The sequence below is a fragment of the Conger conger genome, chromosome 6, assembly GCF_963514075.1.
Source record: "Conger conger chromosome 6, fConCon1.1, whole genome shotgun sequence".
NCBI classification, from domain to species: Eukaryota; Metazoa; Chordata; class Actinopteri; order Anguilliformes; family Congridae; genus Conger; species Conger conger.
The window spans coordinates 41,890,815-41,915,910 of NC_083765.1; the positions used below are offsets into that span (position 1 = coordinate 41,890,815).

At 45.4% G+C, this 25,096-nt stretch overlaps 2 protein-coding genes across 2 annotated transcripts; one reads left to right on the forward strand and one right to left on the reverse strand.

The window, feature by feature from the left end:
- Positions 1–279: 279 nt before the first annotated feature.
- tmem192 (transmembrane protein 192) lies at positions 280–17,122 on the forward strand. The gene is made up of 6 exons (XM_061246110.1): positions 280–463; positions 1,120–1,272; positions 2,662–2,923; positions 4,120–4,251; positions 12,532–12,643; positions 15,254–17,122. Exons 1-6 carry the CDS (start codon positions 434–436, stop codon positions 15,375–15,377), a joined length of 813 nt encoding a protein of 270 aa, XP_061102094.1. The 5' UTR covers positions 280–433; the 3' UTR covers positions 15,378–17,122.
- Positions 17,123–17,443: 321 nt separating this feature from the next.
- apela (apelin receptor early endogenous ligand) lies at positions 17,444–22,483 on the reverse strand. The gene is made up of 3 exons (XM_061247071.1): positions 22,013–22,483; positions 20,346–20,435; positions 17,444–18,301 (listed from the first exon to the last, which is right to left on the reverse strand). The coding sequence occupies exons 1-2, from the start codon at positions 22,086–22,088 to the stop codon at positions 20,347–20,349; spliced, it is 165 nt and encodes a 54-aa protein (XP_061103055.1). The 5' UTR covers positions 22,089–22,483; the 3' UTR covers positions 17,444–18,301; position 20,346.
- Between the last annotated feature and the right edge of the window lie 2,613 nt (positions 22,484–25,096).

Genomic DNA, 25,096 nt, shown 5'->3' on the forward strand with positions numbered 1-25,096 from the left:
GTGTTTGGTCAGGCAGCATCAAAACAACAGTTGAGCCGGAATTTTATCCACAGCTTTTATAGCTACCTTGTTCATTTAAAGTTGAACAACACAAATAGTACGTGAGAAAGTAGTAGATAAATAAATAAATAAATAAATAAAAATGCCATACAAAGTTCACAGACATGCAGTTCCATTTCCCACAGATGACAAGGGGATCTATGTATGTGGGCTCACTTACGCAACTCGGATCAATAATAAGGGAGAAACCAGGACGTGTGCAACTCGGACCAATAATAAGGTAGCATCCCGGAAGTGTGCAGCTCGTCCTCGAAACAGAAGCGAGCCGCGAAAACATTCAAGATGATCATAAATTTGCGACTATAACTTGAATTTTTCTAAAACACCTCCCTCTTCTTTTGACAGTTTACACCATCTGAACATAGCCGGTAGAATGGATTCAAAGGAACCACCAACACATATAGTAGGTATTTAAGTGTGAAATTGCGTTGGTTTATTTTCAGTTGTCAAAGTGTTTCTGTCAGTCCTGCGTCAGGTGATGTTGTGTCATGCAAGGTAGCTTGGAAGCAAGCCACCTTTGTTTAATATCTTAACTCACTGGTTCTTTCTTCCGTCATGTTTCGATTATACCTAACGTTACATTTTATTTGAGAGCCACCTAACTAGCTATAACTACATATTTATAGAACGATTCGCTAACTTCGTTGCCTTAGTATCCACATTTCTGCTTTAAACTCGACTATAATGAAGCTAATTAATGTTTGCAACATTGCAAACTGTCTGAGTTTTGTTTACCAAATGTCAGCTAAATTTAAATTGGCTAGCAAGCTATACATCTGTATTATCTGTATTGTCCAACAGGTATGCTAGCTAACTAGTGAACACATATCCTAATCAAAAGTGGCATGTTTTAACAATATTTACTGTAGTCGACTCAATGCCTTCAATTAGGGCAAAACAGCGTAAGAAGGGAAAAGTTAGCTCTGCCATTACATCAGACGACTGGCTAAGGAAACAGAACTGTATTGAAGATTATGTATCTCCTTTCTTGATGTGGCTTACCACATTTTCCAAATATAGTCCACAATTTACGATTCTGTCCCTCTCTGCTTGTATCAGAATAACTCCTCCATGGAAATAACTCAGAGTTTGGATGAAGACCCCTTGATTGACGGGCCTCTCATTTCACCAGACATTTTGGACAAGGCAATTAAAAGAGAATTCCAGCAACTGCCGACATCCTGGGCCGCATTATTACTGTCCTTAGTCCATGTGAGTACACTGTGCATGACTTAAAAAATCAAAATGTATCATTGTATGAATGAACACATATACTAGCAATACGGTGAGCAGCCGCACTGCGAAAGGTCACACAAACTATAGTAAATTAAGACCACTGAGATACTGGAATTATTTTAGGTTACCTTCAGTGTGAACTTGACAATTTAATATGAGTATTAAACTCAGGAAAATTGTTTTGATTAGATACACCAAGTACACACTACAGCGATGGCCAACCAAACACTTTCACAGAATGCTTCGCTAGCCCCCTTTGTTGGTCCTTGTTCACAAAAGACATGTTAATATCTTGCTGGGCTTTCAGTCACATTGCCTTAGGGTAGTGTAAGGTGAGGTGAGAAGTTCAATTGAATGTAATAAACTTAAATGAACAATTCCCATTCACAAAGCCAAAGTGAATGTAATTCAAATGCATATCACTTCATTAAAACCCTGAATGAACATCAGTATGTCGCTCGCTCTTGCCAGTGGTGTGCCGTGAGATTTGGTTCATTTGCCACGGAAGGAAAAGTGTTGGGAATAATGATAATTATAAACACTGCCTTAGAGAAATAACCTTTCTCTTTTTATTGTCTGTAGTTTAATCTAGGACTGTATTATCCATATTGTATATTGTATCATCTTCGTACTGTAGTTCCTGATCTTATTACACACTTAAGGCCTATTCACCATGTGTACTGGCCTTAATGTTCCTGGATTTACAACCTAAAAACCTGAATTGTACCAAAACTGACCTGTTCTGTAGTTCTTTCTTTGACTTTGATATTCACTTTTTGTACGTGGTGTAGGGCATTTTACATAAGTGTGCTCCTCCTTAGACCCCCAAAAGGAAACAAACTGTGTTGACCATGTTAACACAGGGTCAGCGAGGCTTGATGGAAAGACAGTGCTCGTCAATACAGGATTATTGCTCCCATCATTGTGCTTTCTCAGCACAATTCTGCCACATCAGTGGAATGCTCCCATAACTGTTGAGGTGTACTGTATAGGTCATGGGTTTTCCACATACAGTGTTTAGTGTCTTTACATAGCTTGTGTTGTGGGAAATAGTTCGGTGTCATTGGTGTGGTACACTGGTTGCTGAAGAAATATCTTTTAGGAATAAACCACAGGTAATGCAAGTTACCTGTGAGTCAGCATCCAGCTGTGCTACAAAGGTTAATCAGACCTTATCTTTTGGAGTCAGATAAACGATAACAAAATTAAATTAACCCTGTTCCAGTAGCATTGGTCAGACTACACGCTTTTCCTTCACCTCTCAGATACTTCCACCTTGTGGTGTATTTGGGGGGTTCTTACTGTGGCTTTGGATAAAAGCGTCTGCTGAATAAAATGCGATGTAACGTGTTGTGCGTTTCCTAGGTAGCGTTCGTGTGCCTGTCGGTGGTGCTGGCCGTGTTCTGCTCCATACTGCAGAGCCACCAGGCCCAGTGCCACGACTACCTGAGCAACCTGCCGAGCAGCCCTGTGATTGTGTTCGCCAAGGTGTGCCTGTGGCTGCTGCTGATGGCCTTTGAGCGCTACGTTCAGCGGCACCACGTCGCGGCCCGCGGCCGAGGCTACCTGCAGTTCTACCGGGCCACCAGCAACCTGAGGAGCCTGCCCGTGTATATCCACTCCGCCGGTGAGTCAGACCCGGAGACGCCCCGGGCACAGCTGGAGAGGACGAGGACGTCAGGCGGATCGAGGGTGTCAGACACGCTAGGTGCTACGGTCACCCTGTTTCAGAGCCCTTCTGGAGGCCTCATGATGGCTGGGGGAATTGGTCGGTTCCTCTAATCTCTTAGTTTATATCCTGTGCTCAAAGAAACTGGAATGGCCCACTTGGCTGTCTTTTCTCCAGGCTCCAGTGCTTAATCACCCTCTACACATGTGCACTTCATTAGCCAGACAATGTCTTTAAAGCCTGCCTTTTGTGTATTAGGGCCATTCTGTGCTTCATGCAAATGTGGACACTTATATGAATGGGCAAATTGTGTTGATTGGACGGGTTTGCCGTTAATTTCTCTGACAAATGACCGTTAATGAAACAAACCTCTGAACAGTTTGAGAGTCGGTTTGTACCGAAAAGTCATAAAGACGTTCATTTTCCCTGTGCCTCTGAGTTTCTGATGTTGACCACACGGGGGCACCCTTTCCTCATATTGAGGAGTTGATTCTATTGATGGTTCGAGTCTACAACCAGACAACAACCAGAAAGTCCTTTACCCAGGAAAACCTGCTGTGATTTTTTTTTTAATGTAAAAAATAAATAAAATAAATCACATTATCTTTAGATCTTGCCTTTACAGGAAGTTACATTAAATAAGAGGGGATTAGCATTTGGTTGTGATTTGTGAGGTACAGGTAGTAGCTGTACCTTTTTTAATATTAATTAATACTTTTATACATTTTCTATTTATCTTCTGTTTATGCATATAATGTACATGTCTGTTGTTGGTTTTGTTGGTGTTTTCAGAAAAGTGCTATATAAATACAATTATTGTTATTAGCTGACTGAGCGCTAGCACAGGTGAGAGAGAAGGAGTCACATTACATTATGTTACTATATTATGTTATATGTTATTTTATTTAGCATTTATTTTATCCAAAACGACCTACAAAGTGCATATCTAGGTTGTTAGAATGTACAGAACAGTTCGGATAGGCTTCAATTGGCAAAAGGAATTAGGACCAACTACAGTAGCAAGAAATGCAAGTCGTGTTAATGTCGGGGTGTTTCCTCTGTGTTTCGGGGGTGACGGTGACAGTGATGGTGTGTTTCCTGGGTGACTGTGTGTTGCCGGGTGACGCTGACACTGTGTTTGGGCCTCGGCACAGGGAACGCCGCGGTGCTGATTGTTCTGGCTGCGGAGCCTCTGTTGAAAGGGGTGAAACACCTTAGTGTGTCCCTGCTCCTGGGGATCCTGGTCCTGGAGCTGCTCTCTGTGCCCTGCCTGCTCCTGTACTCAGGTGAGGACCAGCTCACACACTCTCTCTCACACACACACACACACACACACACACTCACTTACACACACACACTCACACTCACACACACACACACACACACACACACACACACTCACACTCACACTCACACTCACACTCACACACACACACTCACACACCCCCCACCCCGTACGCATCACAATGCCCCATGGCCACTCACTCCATTCAGGCCCAGTGCTGCAGTGTGGGACCATCAGCCTCCTTTCAGCCCGGCTAAGCCTGCTCAGAGCTGAGGAGTATTCACTGTTACACAGTATTCAGTATTATCTCTCTCTCTCTGATGAGTATTCACTATAACACAGTTCTCTCTGTTTCTGTTTCTCTCAAATGAGCTTTATTGGCATGCCTTACATACAGTTGAAGTCAGAAGTTTACATACACTTAGGTTTACGTCATTAAAACTAATTTTTAATTTTAGCAAACTGTAGTGATGGCAAGTCATTTAGGACATCTACTTTCGGTAGTTTTAGTAATTTTTTCAACAATTGTTTACAGACAGATTATTTCCCTTTTAATGCACTTTATCACAATTCCAGTTGGTCAGAAGTTTACATAAGCCAAGTTGACTGTGCCTTTAAACAGCTTGGAAAATTCCAGAAAATTATACCATAGCTTTAGAAATTGCTAATTGACATTATTTTAGTCAATTGGATGTGTACCTGTGGATGTATTTTAAGGCCTACCTTCAAACTCAGTGCCTCTTTGCTTGACATAATGGGAAAATCAAAAGAAAATTGTGGACCTCCACAAGTCTGGTTCATCCATGGGAGCAATTTCCAAATGCCTGAAGCTACCAAGTTTGTCTGTACAAACAATAATTCGCAAGCAAAAACACCATGGGACCATGCAGCTGTCATACCATTCAGGAAGAAGACGCATTCTGTCTCCTAGAGATGAACGTGCTTTGGTGTGAAGAGTGAACAACAGCAAAGGACCTTGTGAAGATGCTGGAGGGAACAGGTACAAAATATCTATATCTACTGTAAAGCCAGTCCTATATCGACATACCCTGAAAGGCTGCTCAGCAAGAAGCCACTTCTCCAGAACTGCCATAAAAAAGCCAGACAACAGTTTGCACTTGGGGACAAATATCTTACTTTTGTCCTCTGGTCTGTTGAAACAAAAAAAAGTGTTTGGCCATAATGGCCATTGTTATGTATGGAGGAAAAAGGGTGAGGCTTGCAAGCAGAAGAACACCATCCCAACAATGCATACTAGTGTATGTAAACTTCTGACCCACTGGGAATGTGATTAAAGAAATAAAAGCTGAGATAAATCTATATAGATCTCTCCCTTTTCCTCTCTCTATTTCCCCCGCTCTCTTGCTCTCTCTCACACGCTCCCTCTCTCCTGGTACCTTGCTACTCTCTCTCAGATAATGAACCTCACCCTTGTGAGGGATAAATCACTAAATCACTGAATCACCCTTTCTGCTCTCTGCTTATGATGGTATAAAATGGCAGTCGGCAAAGCCGTTTCTGAATGCTAAAATGCCTGATTGACATGACATGGCGTGACTTATGTCGACAGAGCTGGTTCTTCGGTTGACAGAACTGGCCCTGTGGGTTTGTTGGTTATTCAGCTTCCTCAGAAAGGCCTGTCTCACTTCCTACCAAGGGCTTTGGAGAACACGGTGAACCGCTGAAATGGAGGATTTGAAACTGTAACACTTGATGCTCTTTTTTGTTTCGTGTGGATCTATAATGTTACGTTTAGAGCTACATGCCTGCCGGCCTGGATGAATGCTGTATGTGCTAGCTTTTGCTGTATTTCTGGACTTTAATCATTAATGGCTAAAGGGTACACCCACCTGGTTACCAAGGCCCAAACGGTCTGCTGATGGAGCAGAAGCTACAGAAACCAGTGAAAACACCAGAACTGGAGCCCCGTGTCTCTACTGTAGTGTGACTGTATGATCTCTGGTATTTCACATCCACAGTGGTAACACAATGCCATAAAGTGAAGCCCTATAAAACAGTTGACGGAGGGATGCAGTGGGGATGAGATAAGGCTGGATTCCTTTGAGGAGAGGGGACTCTTGTTTTGGCCAGATCGTGTTTGGTCATTAGCCCTAGCCAAAGGCAAACGGTAAATACGCTCCACCCTGAAAGGGCTCTGCATTGTGCTGGTGTTTATTGTCATTGTTACTGTAAGAATGCTGCCTCATTAGAATGCACTCTTTCATTCCGCTCCATATCTGTCTGAGAATTCCTGCACACTTCAGCTCGGTAACAACCCAAGGCCAGGGGAAAAGGCTTTTATCCTCGTAGTTTCACTCATCGCTTCTACACAACGCTTAAAAGTCTCATTTATTAGGTGTTTTTCAGTGGTATTGTTGTTATTTGGCTTTAAGGTACATGAAAGACTTTTTTCTTATTCTTTTTTTCTCCCGTCAAGGCTTAAACTCATTTTGCGTGATGTAGATATTCTCGCGGGGAAAGAAAAAATTGAGCATTGAGGCTATTTCAAAGCATTCCGGCTCGTAGCTGAACACAACATTTTAAACATTCCTGGCTCCCTTTCTTTCTTTTTAAATCGAGAAGGTAGCACATGCACATGGTATCCGCCACCGACCCCGCGGAGGCCATTTTGCTGTACGCCGTGGGCAAACGTTTAAAATGGAGGTACGGAAAGGCCCGGAAAGGCTGCTAATGCCCCTCGTGCTCCTGGAAGGAAGGCCGTTCTCTCCCTTTGAAGTTCTTTTGAAGGTGCGTTTAATGCCGAGAGATGTTGGGTCCTTGTGCTCCTTATTCCCTTCATTTAAACATGAATACACGCGATTGTAAAGAGCAACATTAAGATTTCTCACATCAAAGTACTTTACTGCTTCTCCAGCTTTTTTGTTTTTGGAAGGAGGGGAGGGAGGGAGCGTCTTCAAAGAGTTCATCTTAAAATGAAAAGTCCTCTATTTAGTGTAGGAGAGCGAGCCAGGGTGGAACTAGCTGTGTCATTTATTCAAATTCCAACTTCTCCCCTCTTTTCAGCTCTGAAAAGCAGTGGGAAATATTCGTTTAAAAACCACTCCGGCGCTTGTATACCTCCCCAAAAAACACACACAGACGCACACGCCCAGGTGAAGCGTCTTTTTCCCTGGCGACGAGACTCCGGTTTCAGACACGGAGGGCGCGGGGGGAATTTAATACGGCGGAGAAGACGTCTGAAACGCACACACTGGCCCTCCAGATGTCTGGAGCTTTTGTTGGGCCTGAACAGGAGAAGGAGGGAGCGAGGGAAAAGAGGAGGAGAGGGGAGAGATAGTTTTATCTGAGAGAGGGCAGTTCCAGCCCTGACGACCGCGGTGACACGGGTGCGTAAACACATAAACACTCCAATGCAGGAATTCCACAGCGTTAATGGGAGGGCTCTTCCAGCAGGATATTTGCACTTAGCTAATGATTGATTGAAGTGGGCCCTTCAGGTGGCAGGTGAGAATCCTGTTCTCTCTCTTTCTCTCTCTCCCTCTCTCTCTCTCTTTGGTTAAACCCAGGCCCGGCTAGAACACACGTTTTCCATTCACTTTCAGTGGCACTCGCAAAAAACCTTTTTTTACGTAGAATTACATACTTTTACATTTAAATTAATATCATTCTTTTTTTTAATGCGACATCTGTCTTGTTATAAGATACACTTTTATTGAACCCCGTGGGGTAATTTGTCCTCTGTCAGTGTTGTCTTCACTGACTGCCGATCCGATATTGGATGTTGGAACCATTAACATTTACATGACATTTATTTGGCAAATACTATTCATGCAAAGTGACATACAGTAAGAGCATGGACACAAGACAGATTCTCAAAAAGTCATCAGTTATCCATAGCCATGAATATCGAGTCTCGGTCACACAGTCAGTCAGTGAAGTATGGACTAAGCGCATTACCTTTAAGATTTAACAGAGACCTTAGGCCAATGTGTATTCTCCATGGCTGACAGTTAATTATCACATGCACAGCGCTTCATGGTTTATCTGACTATGTTGATCTAGCCTGGATGCTGTGTGTATTGTGCAGAAACAGTGTGTGTGGGCATTTGAGCAGGCTACACAGGGGGATACGCAGTGAAAGCTGGGTGCTCATTGTAACTCATTAGAAAGCACTGAGCAGTGTGGCTGTAATCTGCGCTAGCAGGGAGAATGCGCAGCCCTGGCTGGGTCTTTTACAGCGATTCTCCTGAAGGAAGCCGTCGCCATTCTAACAGATACGTGAGAAATGCGGCACGTCCATTTCAAACTGGCCCCTTTCCTCCTGCCCGTAGCCTTTTTACGAGCTTTTAAAGCGGGCTAAAGCTGCCCTTTCTTCAGAAAGGATGCCCCATCTCTTTTTATTCAAATCCTCCGCAACGTTCAGTGTTTGTGAATTGGTCACTTAGCTCCCATTATTTCAGCGCTCTCTCAGATGGTCGCCCTGCGTGACTCTGGGGGGGGGGGGGGGGCTCTCTAACGGCTGTTTGTCTGTTAATCGGGGCAAATAGTGTAATGTGAATTAAGCTGTGAGTGGGACATAACTGTGAACTCTCAGTTCCCCGATCTGTCACACAGCTGCAGTCGGCTGTTTGCCTGTGGGTCTTTGGGTTAGTCTGGCCCAGGAAGGCCCAGGCCCGGCTTCTGCCTATAGAAGCCCATCCTGTCTGGACCGGAGCTGGGGGTTTAATGTGTGTGTGAGTCTGGCGGTACATGAGAGAGTTTAGCAGGTATATATTTGTTTGCTGTGTGTCTGAAAGCAGAGGCTGGTGACTGTTTTATGGGTGAAACTCATATCGAGGCCCGGCGGGTTTTTAACGTGGGGGGTGTGGAGATGGGCCACGGTGGGTTTTTAACGCGGGGGGGTGCGGAGATGGGCCACTGCGGGTTTTTAATACGGGGAGGGTGGGGTGATGTCGTTCGACGCCGCGCCGAGCAAGCCCACGTGTGAGGTCATTACAGGCGTGAGAAGCGGAGACACCAAGTGCAGGATATCACAGCTCCTGTGTCCTCAGACTCCTCCTGACTGCCGATTCAGGTGCGTCCTTCACCCTGTTCGGCCTGGTCTCAGTCAGACACTGAGCTCTGCTCCTGACACTTTCTGCTGTAGAGCAGCTTCAGACGTTGCGCTGTGCTCCTGACACTTCCTGCTATAGAGCCTGGTCCCAGTCAGACGCTGAGCTCTGCTCCCTGACACTTCCTGCTGTAGAGCCTGGCCCTCTTCAGACGCTGAGCTCTGCTCCCTGACACTTCCTGCTATAGAGCCTGGCCCTCTTCAGATGCTGAGCTCTGCTCCCTGACACTTCCTGCTATAGAGCCTGGCCCTCTTCAGATGCTGAGCTCTGCTCCCTGACACTTCCTGCTATAGAGCCTGGTCCTCTTCAGACGCTGAGCTCTGCTCCCTGACACTTCCTGCTATAGAGCCTGGCCCTCTTCAGATGCTGAGCTCTGCTCCCTGACACTTCCTGCTGTAGAGCCTGGCCCTCTTCAGATGCTGAGCTCTGCTCCCTGACACTTCCTGCTATAGAGCCTGGCCCTCTTCAGATGCTGAGCTCTGCTCCCTGACACTTCCTGCTATAGAGCCTGGCCCTCTTCAGATGCTGAGCTCTGCTCCCTGACACTTCCTGCTGTAGAGCCTGGCCCTCTTCAGATGCTGAGCTCTGCTCCCTGACACTTCCTGCTATAGAGCCTGGCCCTCTTCAGATGCTGAGCTCTGCTCCCTGACACTTCCTGCTGTAGAGCCTGGTCCTCTTCAGACGCTGTGCTCTGCTCCTGACACTTCCTGCTGTAGAGCCTGGTCCTCTTCAGACGCTGCGCTGTGCTCCCTGACACTTCCTGTAGAGCAGCTTCAGACGCTGAGCTCTGCTCCCTGACACTTCCTGCTGTAGAGCCTGGTCCTCTTCAGACGCTGCGCTCTGCTCCCTGACACTTCCTGCTATAGAGCCTGGCCCTCTTCAGACGCTGAGCTCTGCTCCCTGACACTTCCTGCTATAGAGCCTGGTCCTCTTCAGACGCTGCGCTCTGCTCCCTGACACTTCCTGCTATAGAGCCTGGCCCTCTTCAGACGCTGAGCTCTGCTCCCTGACACTTCCTGCTATAGAGCCTGGCCCTCTTCAGATGCTGAGCTCTGCTCCCTGACACTTCCTGCTATAGAGCCTGGCCCTCTTCAGATGCTGAGCTCTGCTCCCTGACACTTCCTGCTATAGAGCCTGGCCCTCTTCAGACGCTGAGCTCTGCTCCCTGACACTTCCTGCTATAGAGCCTGGTCCCAGTCAGATGCTGAGCTCTGCTCCCTGACACTTCCTGCTATAGAGCCTGGCCCTCTTCAGATGCTGAGCTCTGCTCCCTGACACTTCCTGCTGTAGAGCCTGGTCCTCTTCAGACGCTGTGCTCTGCTCCTGACACTTCCTGCTGTAGAGCCTGGTCCTCTTCAGACGCTGCGCTGTGCTCCCTGACACTTCCTGTAGAGCAGCTTCAGACGCTGAGCTCTGCTCCCTGACACTTCCTGCTGTAGAGCCTGGTCCTCTTCAGACGCTGCGCTCTGCTCCCTGACACTTCCTGCTGTGGAGCCTGGTCCGCCCGCAACCGCACTTCAAACGCCTCGGTAACGTTCGGCTCTGTTTGAAGCACCCTCCCGCCTCCTATTTTATGTGTTTGTTTTAGGCTAATGGCCGGGACAGGAAGAGCACTCTCACTCTGCGTCTTCACGGAACAGCTCTGAACGCTGAAGACTTGTCAGTTACGTAGCGGTAATCGGCACCAAAATGAAAAGTGCACAGTAAAGAAAAGGTGGATGTGGACCATCATTAGCGCATTAAGCGTAAAAGATAAAGAAAAGGTGAATGTAGACATTTCAGTCAGTTGACCATCATTACTCAAACCTTCTGTGAGTGGGTCTTGAGGACTGCAGTTGAGAAGCACTGATCTAACGGATTTAGCGCCTCAGTCAGGTGCAGCTAATATTCCTCGGCCAATCAAATGGGAACCACAGCTTGGACTCCATACCCTTTGGAGCCAATCAAACAGGCCAATCTCTGCCCTCTCTGGGAGCTGAAGCTTCCTGGATGACAGCTTCATTCTGTCACTCGTACGGCTCACAGACTCCATCTGCTTCATCTTTCCCCGGACATTTGTCTGTCTTTGAGCGTCGATAAGGACCTGTATCCCTGCCCCCCGGAGTCCAGTCCTCCCTCCCTCCCTCCCTCCCACCCTCCCTTCCGTGTTTTTCCAGATCAGTGTACGTGTGAGTCTAAAAAGCCCTGGTGCTTAGTGCTTTCTGCACGCGATGTAAAGGAGCCTGTGTTTACTCTTTATAAAAGAGCTTCTCTCAGTCAGCCCCGTTATCAGCAGTGTGGGATCACATCAGGTAGAAATCTTAATCCCCCAGGGGTGCGTCCCCTGGTCTGTGATGGATCATTCTGGAGAGGGAGGGTAAATATGCTGTATTTACCCTGAGACCCAGCACGGCCGGGGGGGGGCGGATTTACAGTGCTCTGAGAGCAGGTGGGGGAGGGGCTCCAGTGGGGGTCTGTTCAGCAGCCTCCCTGGGCCACTGTAGCTCACCACACACACACACACACACACACACACACACACGTGCATACTCATACACCCTTACACACACATACACACAGTTATACACAGCAGTTTACTAATATAATACATAATTTGTTATTTAGCAAATGCTTTTATCAAAAGTGACTTACAGTTGATTAGACTAAGCAAAGGGCAATCCTCCTGGAGTCATGTGGGGTTAAAGGCCTTGCTCAAGGGCCCAACCTACAGCCTTCTGGGTCCCAGTCATATACAGTCAGTCAGCAACTAGGTTACAGGCTGCCAGTAAATATATGTAAATATGGGGGGAAATATAGTGATATACCTCACAGTAGTGTATTTAAAAAAATTGATTGCTGCATCTGGAATTTACAATAATTTGTACACTCAGTGACCACATAGTTAGGTACACCTTGAGGCATTGATTCAGCAAGGTGCTGGAAAGATTCCTAAGAGTTTCTGGTCCATGATGACATGATGGCATCTGCAGTGTTTGGGACTCAAACCACCCCATCTGTCACCAACAATCATTCCATGGGCAAAGTCACTTTGATCACATTTCTTTCCCATACTGATGATTGGTGTGAACGAACAACAGCTGAACCTCTTGACCATGCCTGTGTAGTTCCCTAACCATTAAACCACAGGGAATTATATATACTCTTATTGAGAATTCAGTGTGGTGGTACTCAGATTGAATATTGAAGCTGGTCTTTCTTTCTCTCTCCAGTGAGAGTGCAGAACTTCAACAGAGAGAGGCCAGAGCCTGATGTCAGCCAGGAGGAGAGATTGCATGGATACCCCAGCAACACCCATCCCCTCTCCACAGAGACCGGATTCAGGTACGTTTCCCAGCATCCTCTGCTTCAAGGAGAGGGTGGGGGTGGGGCAACGGATCCTTATGGCAACGGTTCCCTGCGGCAACGGTTCCTTACGGCAACGGAACCTTATAACAATGGTTCCCTGCGGCAACAGAGTCTCGGGTTCCTGCATTATGTGCATTAAGTATCATGTGCAGACATGCGTTGAGCTCCGGGTTGTCTGTATTAATGCAGCTCAATACCAGAATTGAGCTACATTAACAATCCAGGGATACTGACGGAGCTAAACCAGAGTCCTACTGAGCCAAGCTTGTCAAAACCATGCTCATGCTCAGCTAACATTTCCACTACAGTAGCCATGCATTCTGTAACTGGATGTACCAAGCAAATGTTGGGCCGCGGGTTGGTCTATGAAGCTTACATAGTCTCATCATAGCAGTGACACAGTCGTGCGATAGCTGCAATACATTGTGGGATGTCCCTTTGCATCTAACAGAACGCCGCAGGATGTTTTAAAGCCAGCGGAAATTTCGTGTTTGGGTAGAGAAGCCTTCTGAGTGGCTGTTAAATGTCTTTAAAGTGCCGTCTTCTGTGAGTGAAGTACTAACTAAGCCTGTTCACGGCCTAGCATTAGCGCTTCAGAACGACAGGGAGGACCTGCTTTCAAGCACTACTCTAAAAGTGCTCTTTCCTGGTCCTCCTGCTTACATCTGGCTGTGCTTTAATGGGGTGTTCCGATGGACTGCCTCCAGATTGAAATGCTGGAGTGTGTTAATGAGTGTATGCGAGAGAGTAAAACTGTGGAAGCGTTCGAGGAGGCAGACTGAGAATAAACCTGAGAGCAGTCATCTGCTTGGTGTGCGCTTGGCTCATCCGGCATCTTCCAGTGCGGTACATTTGCCCTCGGGTCCTGCTTTAAAAGAGCTCCTTGGATGTGCTCTCTCTCTCAGTTAGTGTTGAACTGAATGTAGAGTGGGAGTCAGGTGTGCAGGGTGAGGGCCAATCAGGTCAGCTGCTGATGTAGTTTTGGCAGAGAAGGCTCTGGGTGCCATCCGAACCCAACTGCTTTTCAGCACCTTTTCAGTTCTGAAACTTCGATCCGACCCCGATTGGCTTAAATCAATAGAACTCCTCTCACACACGAGTGTACTCCGAATTTATTTAACACTAGAACGAAAGTGTTTACGCAGCATTGCACCAAATGGAGTCGGGCTCCATTTTGCAACCTATCCATGTTCTGTGGCACTCCAGAACCCCTACCCCTAGGCCACACTCTGGTCCCAGGAGAGGAGCTGTGTGGGGCGGAGGGGCTCTCCTGCACTCCCCACACATTCGGGCTGAGGTGGGGGTGAGTCTGGTGCTCGGGGCAGCCGGGGCACCTCGCCCGAGGGGGGGGGGGGGGGGGGGTTCAGTGTTGTGAAAATTCCTCTCTCTTCCATTCACTCTTTCACATGGATAATGCGGGCAAAATAAACCCGGCCGCTCTAATTGGCTCTTCCTGCATTCCTGGGCTGGGAGGGGATTGGCTCTCCCCTCTCAGTGTATTCGGGATGCCAGCGACTGAGCGCATATCTCTGTTGTATTGACTTATTTGTCTGTGTGTCTGGAGGGGTTATTATCTTATCATTTCTTCTTCACACAGCTAGAATACCCCAAAGCCATGCTTTATTGCTCATGGTTACATTTTAGGAAACTGGAGTAACGATCGCTATTCTTAGCGTGAGCCTTGATGGCTGAGGTTCGTTGTGGCCACAGAAATGCTATCTCTGACGCCTGGAGGTGCATCTGACCATTTCCTCACATCCTGCTTTAAATTACTGAAAATAAAAAGGTATAAATGAAATAAAATGAATAAAATTCCTTTGGAAGGAGAGCGTTGCGTTTGCACCCGCCCTGCGAGTCCTCCGATTTGAAAATCAATGTTGCAGCGCATTTTGCTCCTCGGTTTTCTCTCTCTCTCTCTTTTTTTTTTCAATCCGTCTTTGAAAATGTTTGCAGTGGTAGGCTTGCCTGCAATCTCCCAAAGTGCAAGGGTCCCTTTCCCCCTCTATTTCTCCCTGTGAAAGAGTGCGGGGTCACTGCTGCCCCTCTTCTGAGTGACCTGCCATGGTATGATTAACATCTACAAAGAGGATGAGGCTGTTTGAGGGATAACATCTTACAAAGCACCCTATAGATGCTCTTTGGGGAGTGCAAACGGCTTTCAGAGGGTCTGTTTCCTATGTCCAAACTCAACATTTCCGATCTGAAACGGGAGTATATTGTGGTTAACACGCAAATCGCATATCAGCGCCTGCCTTTCTTTGTGAATATATTCTCGCCTGCTTTTTATATTGGTTTTGATGTTTCGATAATTATGTGGAATTTTAACACTTGAAGAGTAGATTTTTTTGGAATCTTTCTTTTCTGTCAAAATTCTAAGTCGGTGTTCTAGAACTCAGTTGCATTCCATTACCAGCAGTGATTGTGACATCAACATTAGAACGTTCAGTTATGAACATTCTAATCACATATTTGTGACCTTGGTCTTGGGGTGGGGAAAAAAGCAAGCATCCTGCTTCGATGTACTCATTGAATTAATCCTGGATGATTGTGAGCTGAATTAATACATGTGCGTTTGTGCGTTTCCAGGGACGGCTCGAACTTGGAAGACGTTGTGGAAAAGCAAGCGGACTTGATTGAGTACCTGAAGCAGCACAACACTCAGCTGAGTAAGCGGATCCTGTCTCTGACCAGCCAACAGATGAGGGAGTGAGGGCTCATGTGACCACGAGGAGAGGGGGGCGTGGTGTACACGCATGCGAGCAGTATGTGTGTATACGTGTGTGTTTTTTTTATTGCCAAGCAAGGGATGCTCCTGAACTTAATGACGGATCGTGCAAGGTCACTTTCCCAAAACTTTTGTGCATGTGTCACTTTGCGTCTGTGTACAGCACATTTTAAGTGAACTTAAATCCTCACGGCATGGTGGAAATGTGTGCTACGTGCTCCGATAACAATTCACACGTACTGAGGTGGATATTTAAACAAGGCTTGAGTGTGAGGAGGACGCGGCTGAAAGATTAGAAGAAGAATAAAGGGTTTTATTTGTGTGTGATGACCCCAAGCATCCTTTAATTAGTGATGTGAGGGTGGTGTGAACAGAACCGAAGAAATCTGGAATAATGAAACGTCCTTTCACCCTCACGCACACACAAGCGCACGTACATGCGCACACACACATGCACACACACACACGCACACACACGCACGCACACACACATGCACACACACACACACGCACACACACACACACACACACACACACACACGCACACACAGACACTCTGGCATGAACACACGCGCACACACACATGCACACTCACACACATGCGCACACACACATGCACACACACACACACGCACGCACACACACACACACACGCACACACAGACACTCTGGCATGAACACACGCGCACACACACATGCGCACACACACATGCACACACACACACGCCCACACATACATTCGGGCATTAACACACACACACACACACACACACGCACACACACACACAGACACTCTGGCATGAACACACGCGCACACACACACACTCAGGCATGGGCACACATCCACACTCAAAAATGAAATGGAATTGTGAGAAAGTAGGATGTTTTCACTTCATGAATAAAATTATTATAGATAATGGATGTAGCCAGTAATGTCATGAAATTCCAGGAATGCAGTCCTTGTTTTACTGCACTGACTTCTAGACTGACATCTAGAAACTGTCATTCTGTAGGAATAGTGGTGGAAATGGGATGTTACATAAAAAGCATTGTAAGGACTAGTACAAATGCTCTGAACGAACAAACGGCCCTAGTCAGGCGCTGCGCAACTTATACAGAGAGGGAAAGGGAAAGTTATGAGGGTTTAATATCGATCGATTTTTGTCTGTTTTGTGTTGTCCATAAAGTTATTTTTAAGATTCAGAATGTGCTTCTGTTCAGTCAAACAGCAGAGCGTTTTGGGGGTGAACTTGTAATGGAAAAAACAATGATAATAATAATAATAACATTAAAAACTGTGAGAAAAAAAACGAATAACTGGCATAAGCATATACGCAATGACTAAGCATAACTGGAATTTATTTTCTTTTATTATTGTTTCTTTTTTTTCTTCATATTTCAGCAGTATTGTTTGTCTGGTTTTGTGCGGGTCTGTCTGTGTTGAGCCTAGCACGCAGTTTGAAATACTGCCGGCCTCGTGTCTAAAGTCTGTCATTGTCGAAGAGGTTCTGTACCTCATTTTTTTTTATTGTTGTCGACCACTTGATGAATGTATAATGTGTATCTATATTTGTAATTATGAACTTAAGTCTCAACTCAGGCTCAATATTGTGGATTTTGAATTATTTTATTTTCTGGGTTTGAAAGCATTTGTTTTTTGTATAATACATCTTGAATTACCTTGTTTACTCTTTTTTTTTGTACAATGACTCAATAAACATGTAAGTGTGCCTGTTTGGTGAAAGTATTTTTATTAAATTGTACTCGGGATTCAACAGCACATCAATCCTTGTCTTATTGGGGAGTTACCCAATACTCCTTATTATAGAAAAACTTTCATTTAACTCATAAAAGTTCAAGAAGGACCAAATGAACTCAGAGGTGGTGAAATAAAACTGACCTAAAACTACACCACGCCTGATGGCATAACTGTAGAAAAGAAGAGTGTTAAAATTCTCAAGCATGTTTAGTTTGTGGCAACCTTGTGACTTTCCAGAACCATCTTTACCTGTCCCATCCAGGGGGAAATGATACAAGAAAACCCGTATGAAAAGAGTATATGCATTTATTAAAATGACATCAATAAAACATTTGAAGTGCATTACTTACATATAAACACATTAAATAGGGAGTTGGTGAAACGGTTAATCATAAACACTGCTTAAAAGGCTCCGTTGCATTTCTCTTTACAATCAATTGTATAAATGATGGACTGCACCGCATCAGTCTGAAAAATAAACCGCTAAATACATATTAGAAACTACAGCCTGACCTTAGCCTACTTGTATATCATTTTCATGTATTTATTCGTATTATATTTTGCATCCTTGTCAATCACAAGGACAATCTAAATATTGTATCATTGCAAAACCGTTTATGTTGTGTAAATACAGTATCTGACATAGTGAAGGAATCTGATTTATTTTATAATCACTTTTCACATAGTTACTTCTGGTTGTAAAAATGTCTTTAGTATTTTGCATGATGGGGCTATGGTGGGTCCTATTATCTTACCAGATATCAGTTATAGGCCTACATAACTGCAATCACAAAATCGAGATATACTTTCGTGTATGTTGTCCATTGCCCATCGGCTGCTGTATTTCTGTTTAGAGCATTGCATGCATGTTAAATAGATTATTATATTGAAGTGTACAAAGCTGGAAGCCTTCCGTCCTGATAGCTCCATCGGGGTGCGTCAAAGTCATTTTCCGTTTTTTTCTTGCATTGGGTTACACATGCAGCGTCTTTGCAGTATCGTGGCAGCAAATACCGCTCTCCCATTTCTCCGCGCAATTCCATAGTACAACGGAGAATGTAAACTGGAAGCGTTCCCTGGAGATCACCGCCACGGTCTCCCTTATCTTTTTGCATTCTCTGCTGTTCCCCGGGTCTTGAGTGTGGGCTACCTGGAAGAAGAAAATAGCGTTTAAATAAACAACTTCAAAAGCAGGTAGCGTTACTGTTGTTGCCAAACAGTTCTAATTTTAGCTGACATAAATGTAGTGTTGTAGCTATGTTTCCTGCTGAAAAGCGCCGAGCATCCCCACAGCGTAGACGGCTTTGCATAATGCATATCGTCTCCCTCGCAACCTTTTTTAGCGCTATTTTAAATAGTTCTGATTTGAACTGTTTTGTCTTTCTGGTTCGAGTTTGTCAGTAGAGAAAAAAGGACCCGCCTCCCACTGGAGTGAGATGAGTAGGGTCAAGTAAGACTAAAGGCGGAGAGTGACCAGCCTATCCCAGAAGCGTGAAAAGAAAACAAACAAACAACAAAGGCATTCAGTTATTTGATATTATAATATATTGAATGAATAGGCTGACGGTGGCGACAGCAGCAGAACATGCACGGCACCAGTTTCGCAACCGAATGGATCAATATTTTTGTAATAAACTGACAGTTTATATGCACAACTACAGCTCCAGGGTATTCCGTTTCTGAGAGACAACAGCTGTAGTTGAACAGTTGTAGCGTTTCGCGGCTGACACCCACCGGCTGAAAGTTCTCTGACCCGGTCTAAATGTGTCCGGGAGATCCTCGTACGCTGTGTCATTAACCCGGGACCCGGCAATAAAAAAGCAAAGACCATTCCTCCAGGAGTTTTTTTCTTCTGTTTTTATTTTAGCCCGCGGTTTTATTATGAGATAACAGATGGCAACCTTTGCCTGCACAACGCAGACCCTGGAAACGCGCCCAGAAGCGAGTTAAACTTCTTAAGTCCTCCTTCAATACGAGGAGGTTTGGGAGAACTCAACAGAATACATCAAGCCATTGTGCTTAGCACCCTGAGGCATAAACAAGGCCATAAAAAAACCTGTTTGTAATCACTCTTCTTATTATAAATGTGAATATTTGCCTACTATTTGGATCACCGTACATATGTGCAGGGCTAAAGCAACATTCCGCTAATTTGAGGAATCTGCGGATGATTTATCTTGTTTACGCACCTGCAGAGCAACGGCTACACAAGGAGAGCTGGGCTGTTTGGCATACTAAAAAGCCGTCATTCTGACAAATTTCTCGTTAATTAGTTTGGGGGGAAATCCGACGCTAAGCTGCTGAGACCTTCTTTTCCCCCCTGCATGTTGCCTTGGAGTCAGGGGTGGCATTTAGTGCATTGTTCGCAAGGGCAATGGGGTAAAGACGTCTTTTAAAGGGTTTAAATGTAGAGGCAGTGAGGGTGAACAGCTGTGGCCTGCCCATGGGAAGTTTAAGGGCTTCTCTGGCCCTAACAGGGATGTGAGTTATGGCCAGCACCAGGCTCTGTGGCTCCCCTGGGCCTGCATCCGGGCCCCAGGTAATGGGGGCCAGCCCTTGTGGATCATTCATCTCACGGATTAAGTCATCTTTGGGGTGACCGTCGGCCTTTTCCTGGATTGTTTTGTCGCTCACAATGAGGGATGTCATTGAAAGTGCTCGCTGTCAGTCAAAGGCGAAATTTATTCAGCGGCCTTGCTATCGACTCTAAGCAGAAACTGAATCCATTAAGGCCTACAAAGCTTTTGTGTTTCTCTTCACTGTATTTCTTGGTGAAAAGTACCAATGAAAGTGGCCATACTACTATAGGCAGCCAGCAATACATAATCAAAGGATTGATCTAAAGCGAATTATACATTTCTTAAAAATGAACTAAATTAGTGAAGTTGAATTGTGAAAATGTTCACTCTAGTTAGATGTCTTGAGGACAGTAGTCTAAATAAAGTGAACATTTCAGCCAAACACTAAAAGTAAGTTATGAGACTAAAAGAATGAAATACGTTTTGAGTATGCTATAGATATATTACTTTGAGTATATATCTCCTGGAACTAAAGTCACCAGAGTGGACATTACTGTTAACACGCATGCAGGAGCGGAGACGTATCAGGGGCCGAACGCAGGGATATTTTCACGTCCCGGGGGATTGTGGGTAATGTGTTAGTGCAGATGGCAGGGCTGTGGAGTGGGCTCTTACCTCAGGGGAACGGCACGCGGGTGTGTAGGTGCATACACCTCCTGGATCCGCACAGGTGTCTGTAGTACTTACGTCTCAGGCTCAGGAAGTCTGCAGGGAAGCACAGGAGAGAGTCCATCAGTGTCAGAGTATGCAGCCATACAATTACAAATTACAGACACACACACAAACACACACACACACACAGAGGAAAAGATTCCCTGTAAATGTATTCAGCCAGAAAAATCAAACAGAATATCTGGGTTGAACTTGTTGACTATGAAGTTCCGCACAACTGCGCATACATATCTAATCTGGGGCGGCACTGAAGCATCTCTGCTCTCTGATCTCTTACGCCGGCCCCTCATCTCAGGCGAAGAAGCAGCTCGCCTAGTGCGGAGGCCAGATCTGTATGCAACGAGCGAAACTGCTCACATCACATATTCTCCTCAAACTGGCAAAAGTTATAAACGACTAGATCTGAACTAGAGCTGAAGAAGAAAAAAATTGCTTAAAGAGTGATGTATTAATTAATGTTTCTAATCAAAATGTAAAGTCAGAAGTAAGACCGTATTGAGGAATGCTACAGAAACATATAATTTACATGCGGCTACATTTTAACGGCTGATTCTTTTATCGTTAGCCGAAGGATGAACATTTCTACCTGCCGGCCAATATAACAATTACGTTCTCATCTGATAGCAGTGGAACGAGCCCCTTCCAATAAAGAGTAATTAGAGGCTGTTTCTGAAGAACGCCACAGAAGGGGCCTGCAGGAAGAGATAACGACTCGGAGCACTTTATTACTGGGAACGAAATAAAAGAACATATTGAAATGCTCGGATGAGAAGATTGCGTCGTGTTGGAAGTTAGATGTACGAGCTGTTCCCCATGGCTGGATGTCATGGGTCAGCTCACATCACGGCTAAAAGTGGTAAATATCCAAGAGTGGGGAAAAGCAGCGGCGATTTACATTCCAGAAGATCTCAGAGAAACCTCGCTTTGAGGTTCAACTGGCCCGTGACCTCGCAGATCAAGCCAAGAAATCAAACCAGCGGGAAATGTGTTTGGAATATCAGCATGAAGGAAAATAAATCCAGTTTTCCTCATCCAGACAGGCGGGAGAGCTGGGAAGCTAGCAGGCACGTTCACATCGCAAAACGTAAATACGCTTGAAGTAAACATTTGAATTCGGGGTGGAATTCTGATTTCGGAATTCCTGGAATTCTGTGGACCATGCTGCATATTTATGCTGTTTATTGTTCAAAAGTTTCACATTTTTATAAACTGCCTCTGAGAACTCTTTTTGAAAATTTAAGTCTAAAAATATACAAAACATACTCAGTAATTCAGCATCGATCCAACTTATAGACTCGACAATGCTTTGAAAAGGTGAGAAAAAATTACACACACCCACACACACATAAAAAAAAATAAAAAAATCTTTAAATACTGCACTAATTGCAATAATTTCTATAATGACTATTTGTAATGCTATCTGAACTTCTCTATCAGAATCCAACTTTAACAAACAGCACACAATGGCATACACATTTATAAACATTTTCTCAAATTTTGACCTGATGCCAGTGCTTACCTTCCCAGAAACCTGCTATGGATAAATAAGAGACATCTGTAAGCCCTGTTAATCTGAATTGAGTGTGCAGATGAGCTTTGCATTCACATACCTGGCCTGTGCGCTTGGACGAGGAGCAGGCAGAGTACGATGAGCAGGAGAACGAGGAGAAGCTTCTGGAATCTCATTCTGCTGAGCGGAGGGTAGGCGTGCAGCCTGTGCTGAGGTCAGGATGGATACGGACGCAGGAGAGGGAGGGATATCCTCCAGAGTTTTCCCTGGCTCACTGGCTCCTCAGTCAGAGTGCGCTCACACAGACACAAACGTGCACGGCTCCCGGGTTAATGATCACATCAGCTGAATTAGCACTAGAGGTGGTGGTGGCCAGTGAGGATCCTTATTCTTCTTCTTCTTGTGAGTTCCAACTCCACAGAGTATAAAACTAGCACCCTCCTCTTCCTTTCTTCCTTTTCTTTTTTTGCCTTTCTCTCCCTCTTCAAAGACTGAAATTTTTTTGAGGAAAAAAGCACTTCAGAAGAATTTTACCAAGTCGACTCCAATTGTCCCTTTCCGTGGATGAGTGAGAAGACCAGGACAACAATACAGCAGCTGTCAGACCCCTCTCTTTTTATACTGCTGGAGGGAAGGAGGGAGAGAGAGAGAGAGAGGGAGGGGTATGTAAAGCAGAGAGAGAGAGGGGGGGTACCCCCCCCCCCCTTACACACACCCCCTATTTACAAATGTGAAACTTTGCATTGCACATATTGACCCCACATGTATAAGACTCTGCAGCCAACAGGAAGCCCCCACCCCTCTGCCCCCACCCCCAGCCTCCACCCCCTGCCCTCTGTGTTTTGTGCATGGCTAATTTTGTTCCCCCCAGCGGACGCTGGCCACCAGCACTCTGAATGGGAGCTAAACTGGCTGCAAAGTGCCGGCCGTTGGTGAGGCAGTTTAGCTTAATGAGATGCTATTGTGCTCCACGCTGCTCTCTCCCTGTGCACTGGAGCTCCTGTGTGTGTCCTGCTGCATCTGGATCCTGTACGCCCAAAAACAGTGTGTGTGCGCGTGTGTGCGTGGAGGGACGGGGGTGCTCCCATTGTGGGACCCTGACGAGCTACTGCATACAACTAATGCGCGTTTGTCCCAAAATTTCACCCGGCTAATTTGTTAGCCCGTTGTATGCATGGCACTTAGCGTGCTAATGACCTCAAGGCTGTAGCCAAATTTGTTTTGGATACACTGGGCCCTTATACCCAGGCTGATATGTTGCCTTTTGTGCAGTATATGTGCTGAAACCTGTCCATTGTTGGACAGATTTAACTCTAAATGCGGTGAGATACACCCTGTTTTCAGACCTCACTCCAGGCCTGTGCCTCGACCCCTCACAGCGGAGAAGACTACAGGCTGTTTTTCAGGAATTCTTCGTGTTACTGATATAATAGATGGATAGAAAGGTGACAAGTGAGTGTGTGGAACAGTTTTAGCCACAATGCTGAGCTCAGTCTGCTGTTGAGATCAGCAATAACCTTTAAAAGACCCTCTCGAAGAGACTTTTCTGTGGGCTCTAGGAAGTTTTAGAACTCCATGACAAACCTCTGCTCTGATATTTGGGCCACTAATATCAGGAAAAGTTAGGAAAATTGTGTTAGGTTTGCATCGGCACCGTAATAGTAAGAAGTAAATAAATTAAATCGATACATGTCCATGTTAAATAAAAACTGAAAAGGTGAACTGGCTGCATGATCTCAGACAGACAACACCCCACTTGCAGACAGTGCCATTAAAAACTGCTGTAATAACTGCTCTCAGAAATAGTGTTGGTACAGTGGAGGTACAGTTTTGTTCTTCAAAGATCAAATTTCTCTTTGGGTACAAATGAATATGTTTTCAATTATATATTGTTCGCTAGGGGTGCAGTTTGCCCCAGTGACAAGCATTTGTGCCTTTGTAGGCACCTTTTGCACCTTTGTTTCTGAGAGTGTGCACTGTGTCCCTCGGAGGTGTCGCTCTGAGGGGTCCGGTGTGTGACCCGTATGTCTGCAGAGCGGCATTCTCAGCTCCTCTAGCGTCTGGCACGGCACGTCACAGGAGATCTGTGGCCTCCCTCGCCTTCCGACTCCCAGCTCCTCCTGGTCTGGGAGCCATGAATTGGCGCATTAAGATGAAATGTCTGCCCTTTTAAAAGTCAATTAGGATTAGGACCCACCGTGGAGCTAATGGAGAGACGGGCGAGGAGAGGCAACGCTGGGTGACCTCCCTAAGTTTTCTCTCTCTCCCTCAAATGACCGTTTGCAGCTATGGGTTAGGACACAAAGGGAGGCCATTTTGTAGTTTTTTTGTCTTTGGCCTGTGCACGAACGCCCTTGAAGAGGTTATTTATGATGTTTGCAGAAATGCCTCCCTTCCCCTTCCGTGACCACACAAAGAGCCCAGCCTCTTTTCAAAAGGAGCTTCACTTCTTACGTTTCTGACTTTAGTGTAGGTTCTTAGTTCTCAATGTTGTTGTTTCTTTTGCATGTGAAGATGATATATGAATTATCTGTGTGTGTGCATCTGCACCACTTTGCCTGCCTGCAGCGGATGCCTAATCCAGGTGGTTTGCTGCTGCCTTACTTTGCATGCATTGTTGAACATATTCTTTTCTCTTTCAAATTGATTATGCTAATGGACGGCTATTGTCATTCGTTTCTACCTGGTACCCATGGCAACTAGCCAGCAGCTAAACCCTGGCGTTCTTTCTTCTGTGAAAGACTGCACCATAAAGCTTGGACACATCTCTTATTTTGACCTTATTTCTTTTTAGGACTATATTCTCCATCTCAAATAAAGGAACACAACATTGCAGTGCCCGGACAATAAGCGGGTGGAGTTAGAAGCCATACTTCTGCTTTCGCAAAGCCTTTTGTAAAATGATCTCCATGTTGCAAAGGCAAAGCAGCACTTTTGGGTTGTTTACACTGGGGATAAGTAAGATACGCAGTGTACGGTATCAGCACAGTGTAACACTGAAAGTCGACTCTGGTTTAGTGTGTTCCCGAGCGTTTGTTTTCATTTGGGATTATATGTCATTACAGGGATTAACCCACAGGGTCAAATAAGCCCTGCGTTACAATTTTGCCATTTAAACACGAAACTATAGAAACTAGACAAGAATTTATGAAGTAGATTCTGTAAAACAAAACATACATATTTT

What these genes read in the sequence shown, in the direction of transcription:
- tmem192 (XM_061246110.1), top strand. Translation starts at nt 434, where the DNA reads ATGGATTCAAAGGAACCACCAACACATATA. An exon ending in CTGCCTGCTCCTGTACTCAG is followed by an intron (nt 4,252 to 12,531) that starts GTGAGGACCAGC and finishes TTCTCTCTCCAG; the next exon opens with TGAGAGTGCAGAACTTCAAC. An exon ending in TCCACAGAGACCGGATTCAG is followed by an intron (nt 12,644 to 15,253) that starts GTACGTTTCCCA and finishes GTGCGTTTCCAG; the next exon opens with GGACGGCTCGAACTTGGAAG.
- apela (XM_061247071.1), bottom strand. Translation starts at nt 22,088, where the DNA reads ATGAGATTCCAGAAGCTTCTCCTCGTTCTCCTGCTCATCGTACTCTGC. An exon ending in CGTCCAAGCGCACAGGCCAG is followed by an intron (nt 20,436 to 22,012) that starts GTATGTGAATGC and finishes GCTTCCCTGCAG; the next exon opens with ACTTCCTGAGCCTGAGACGT.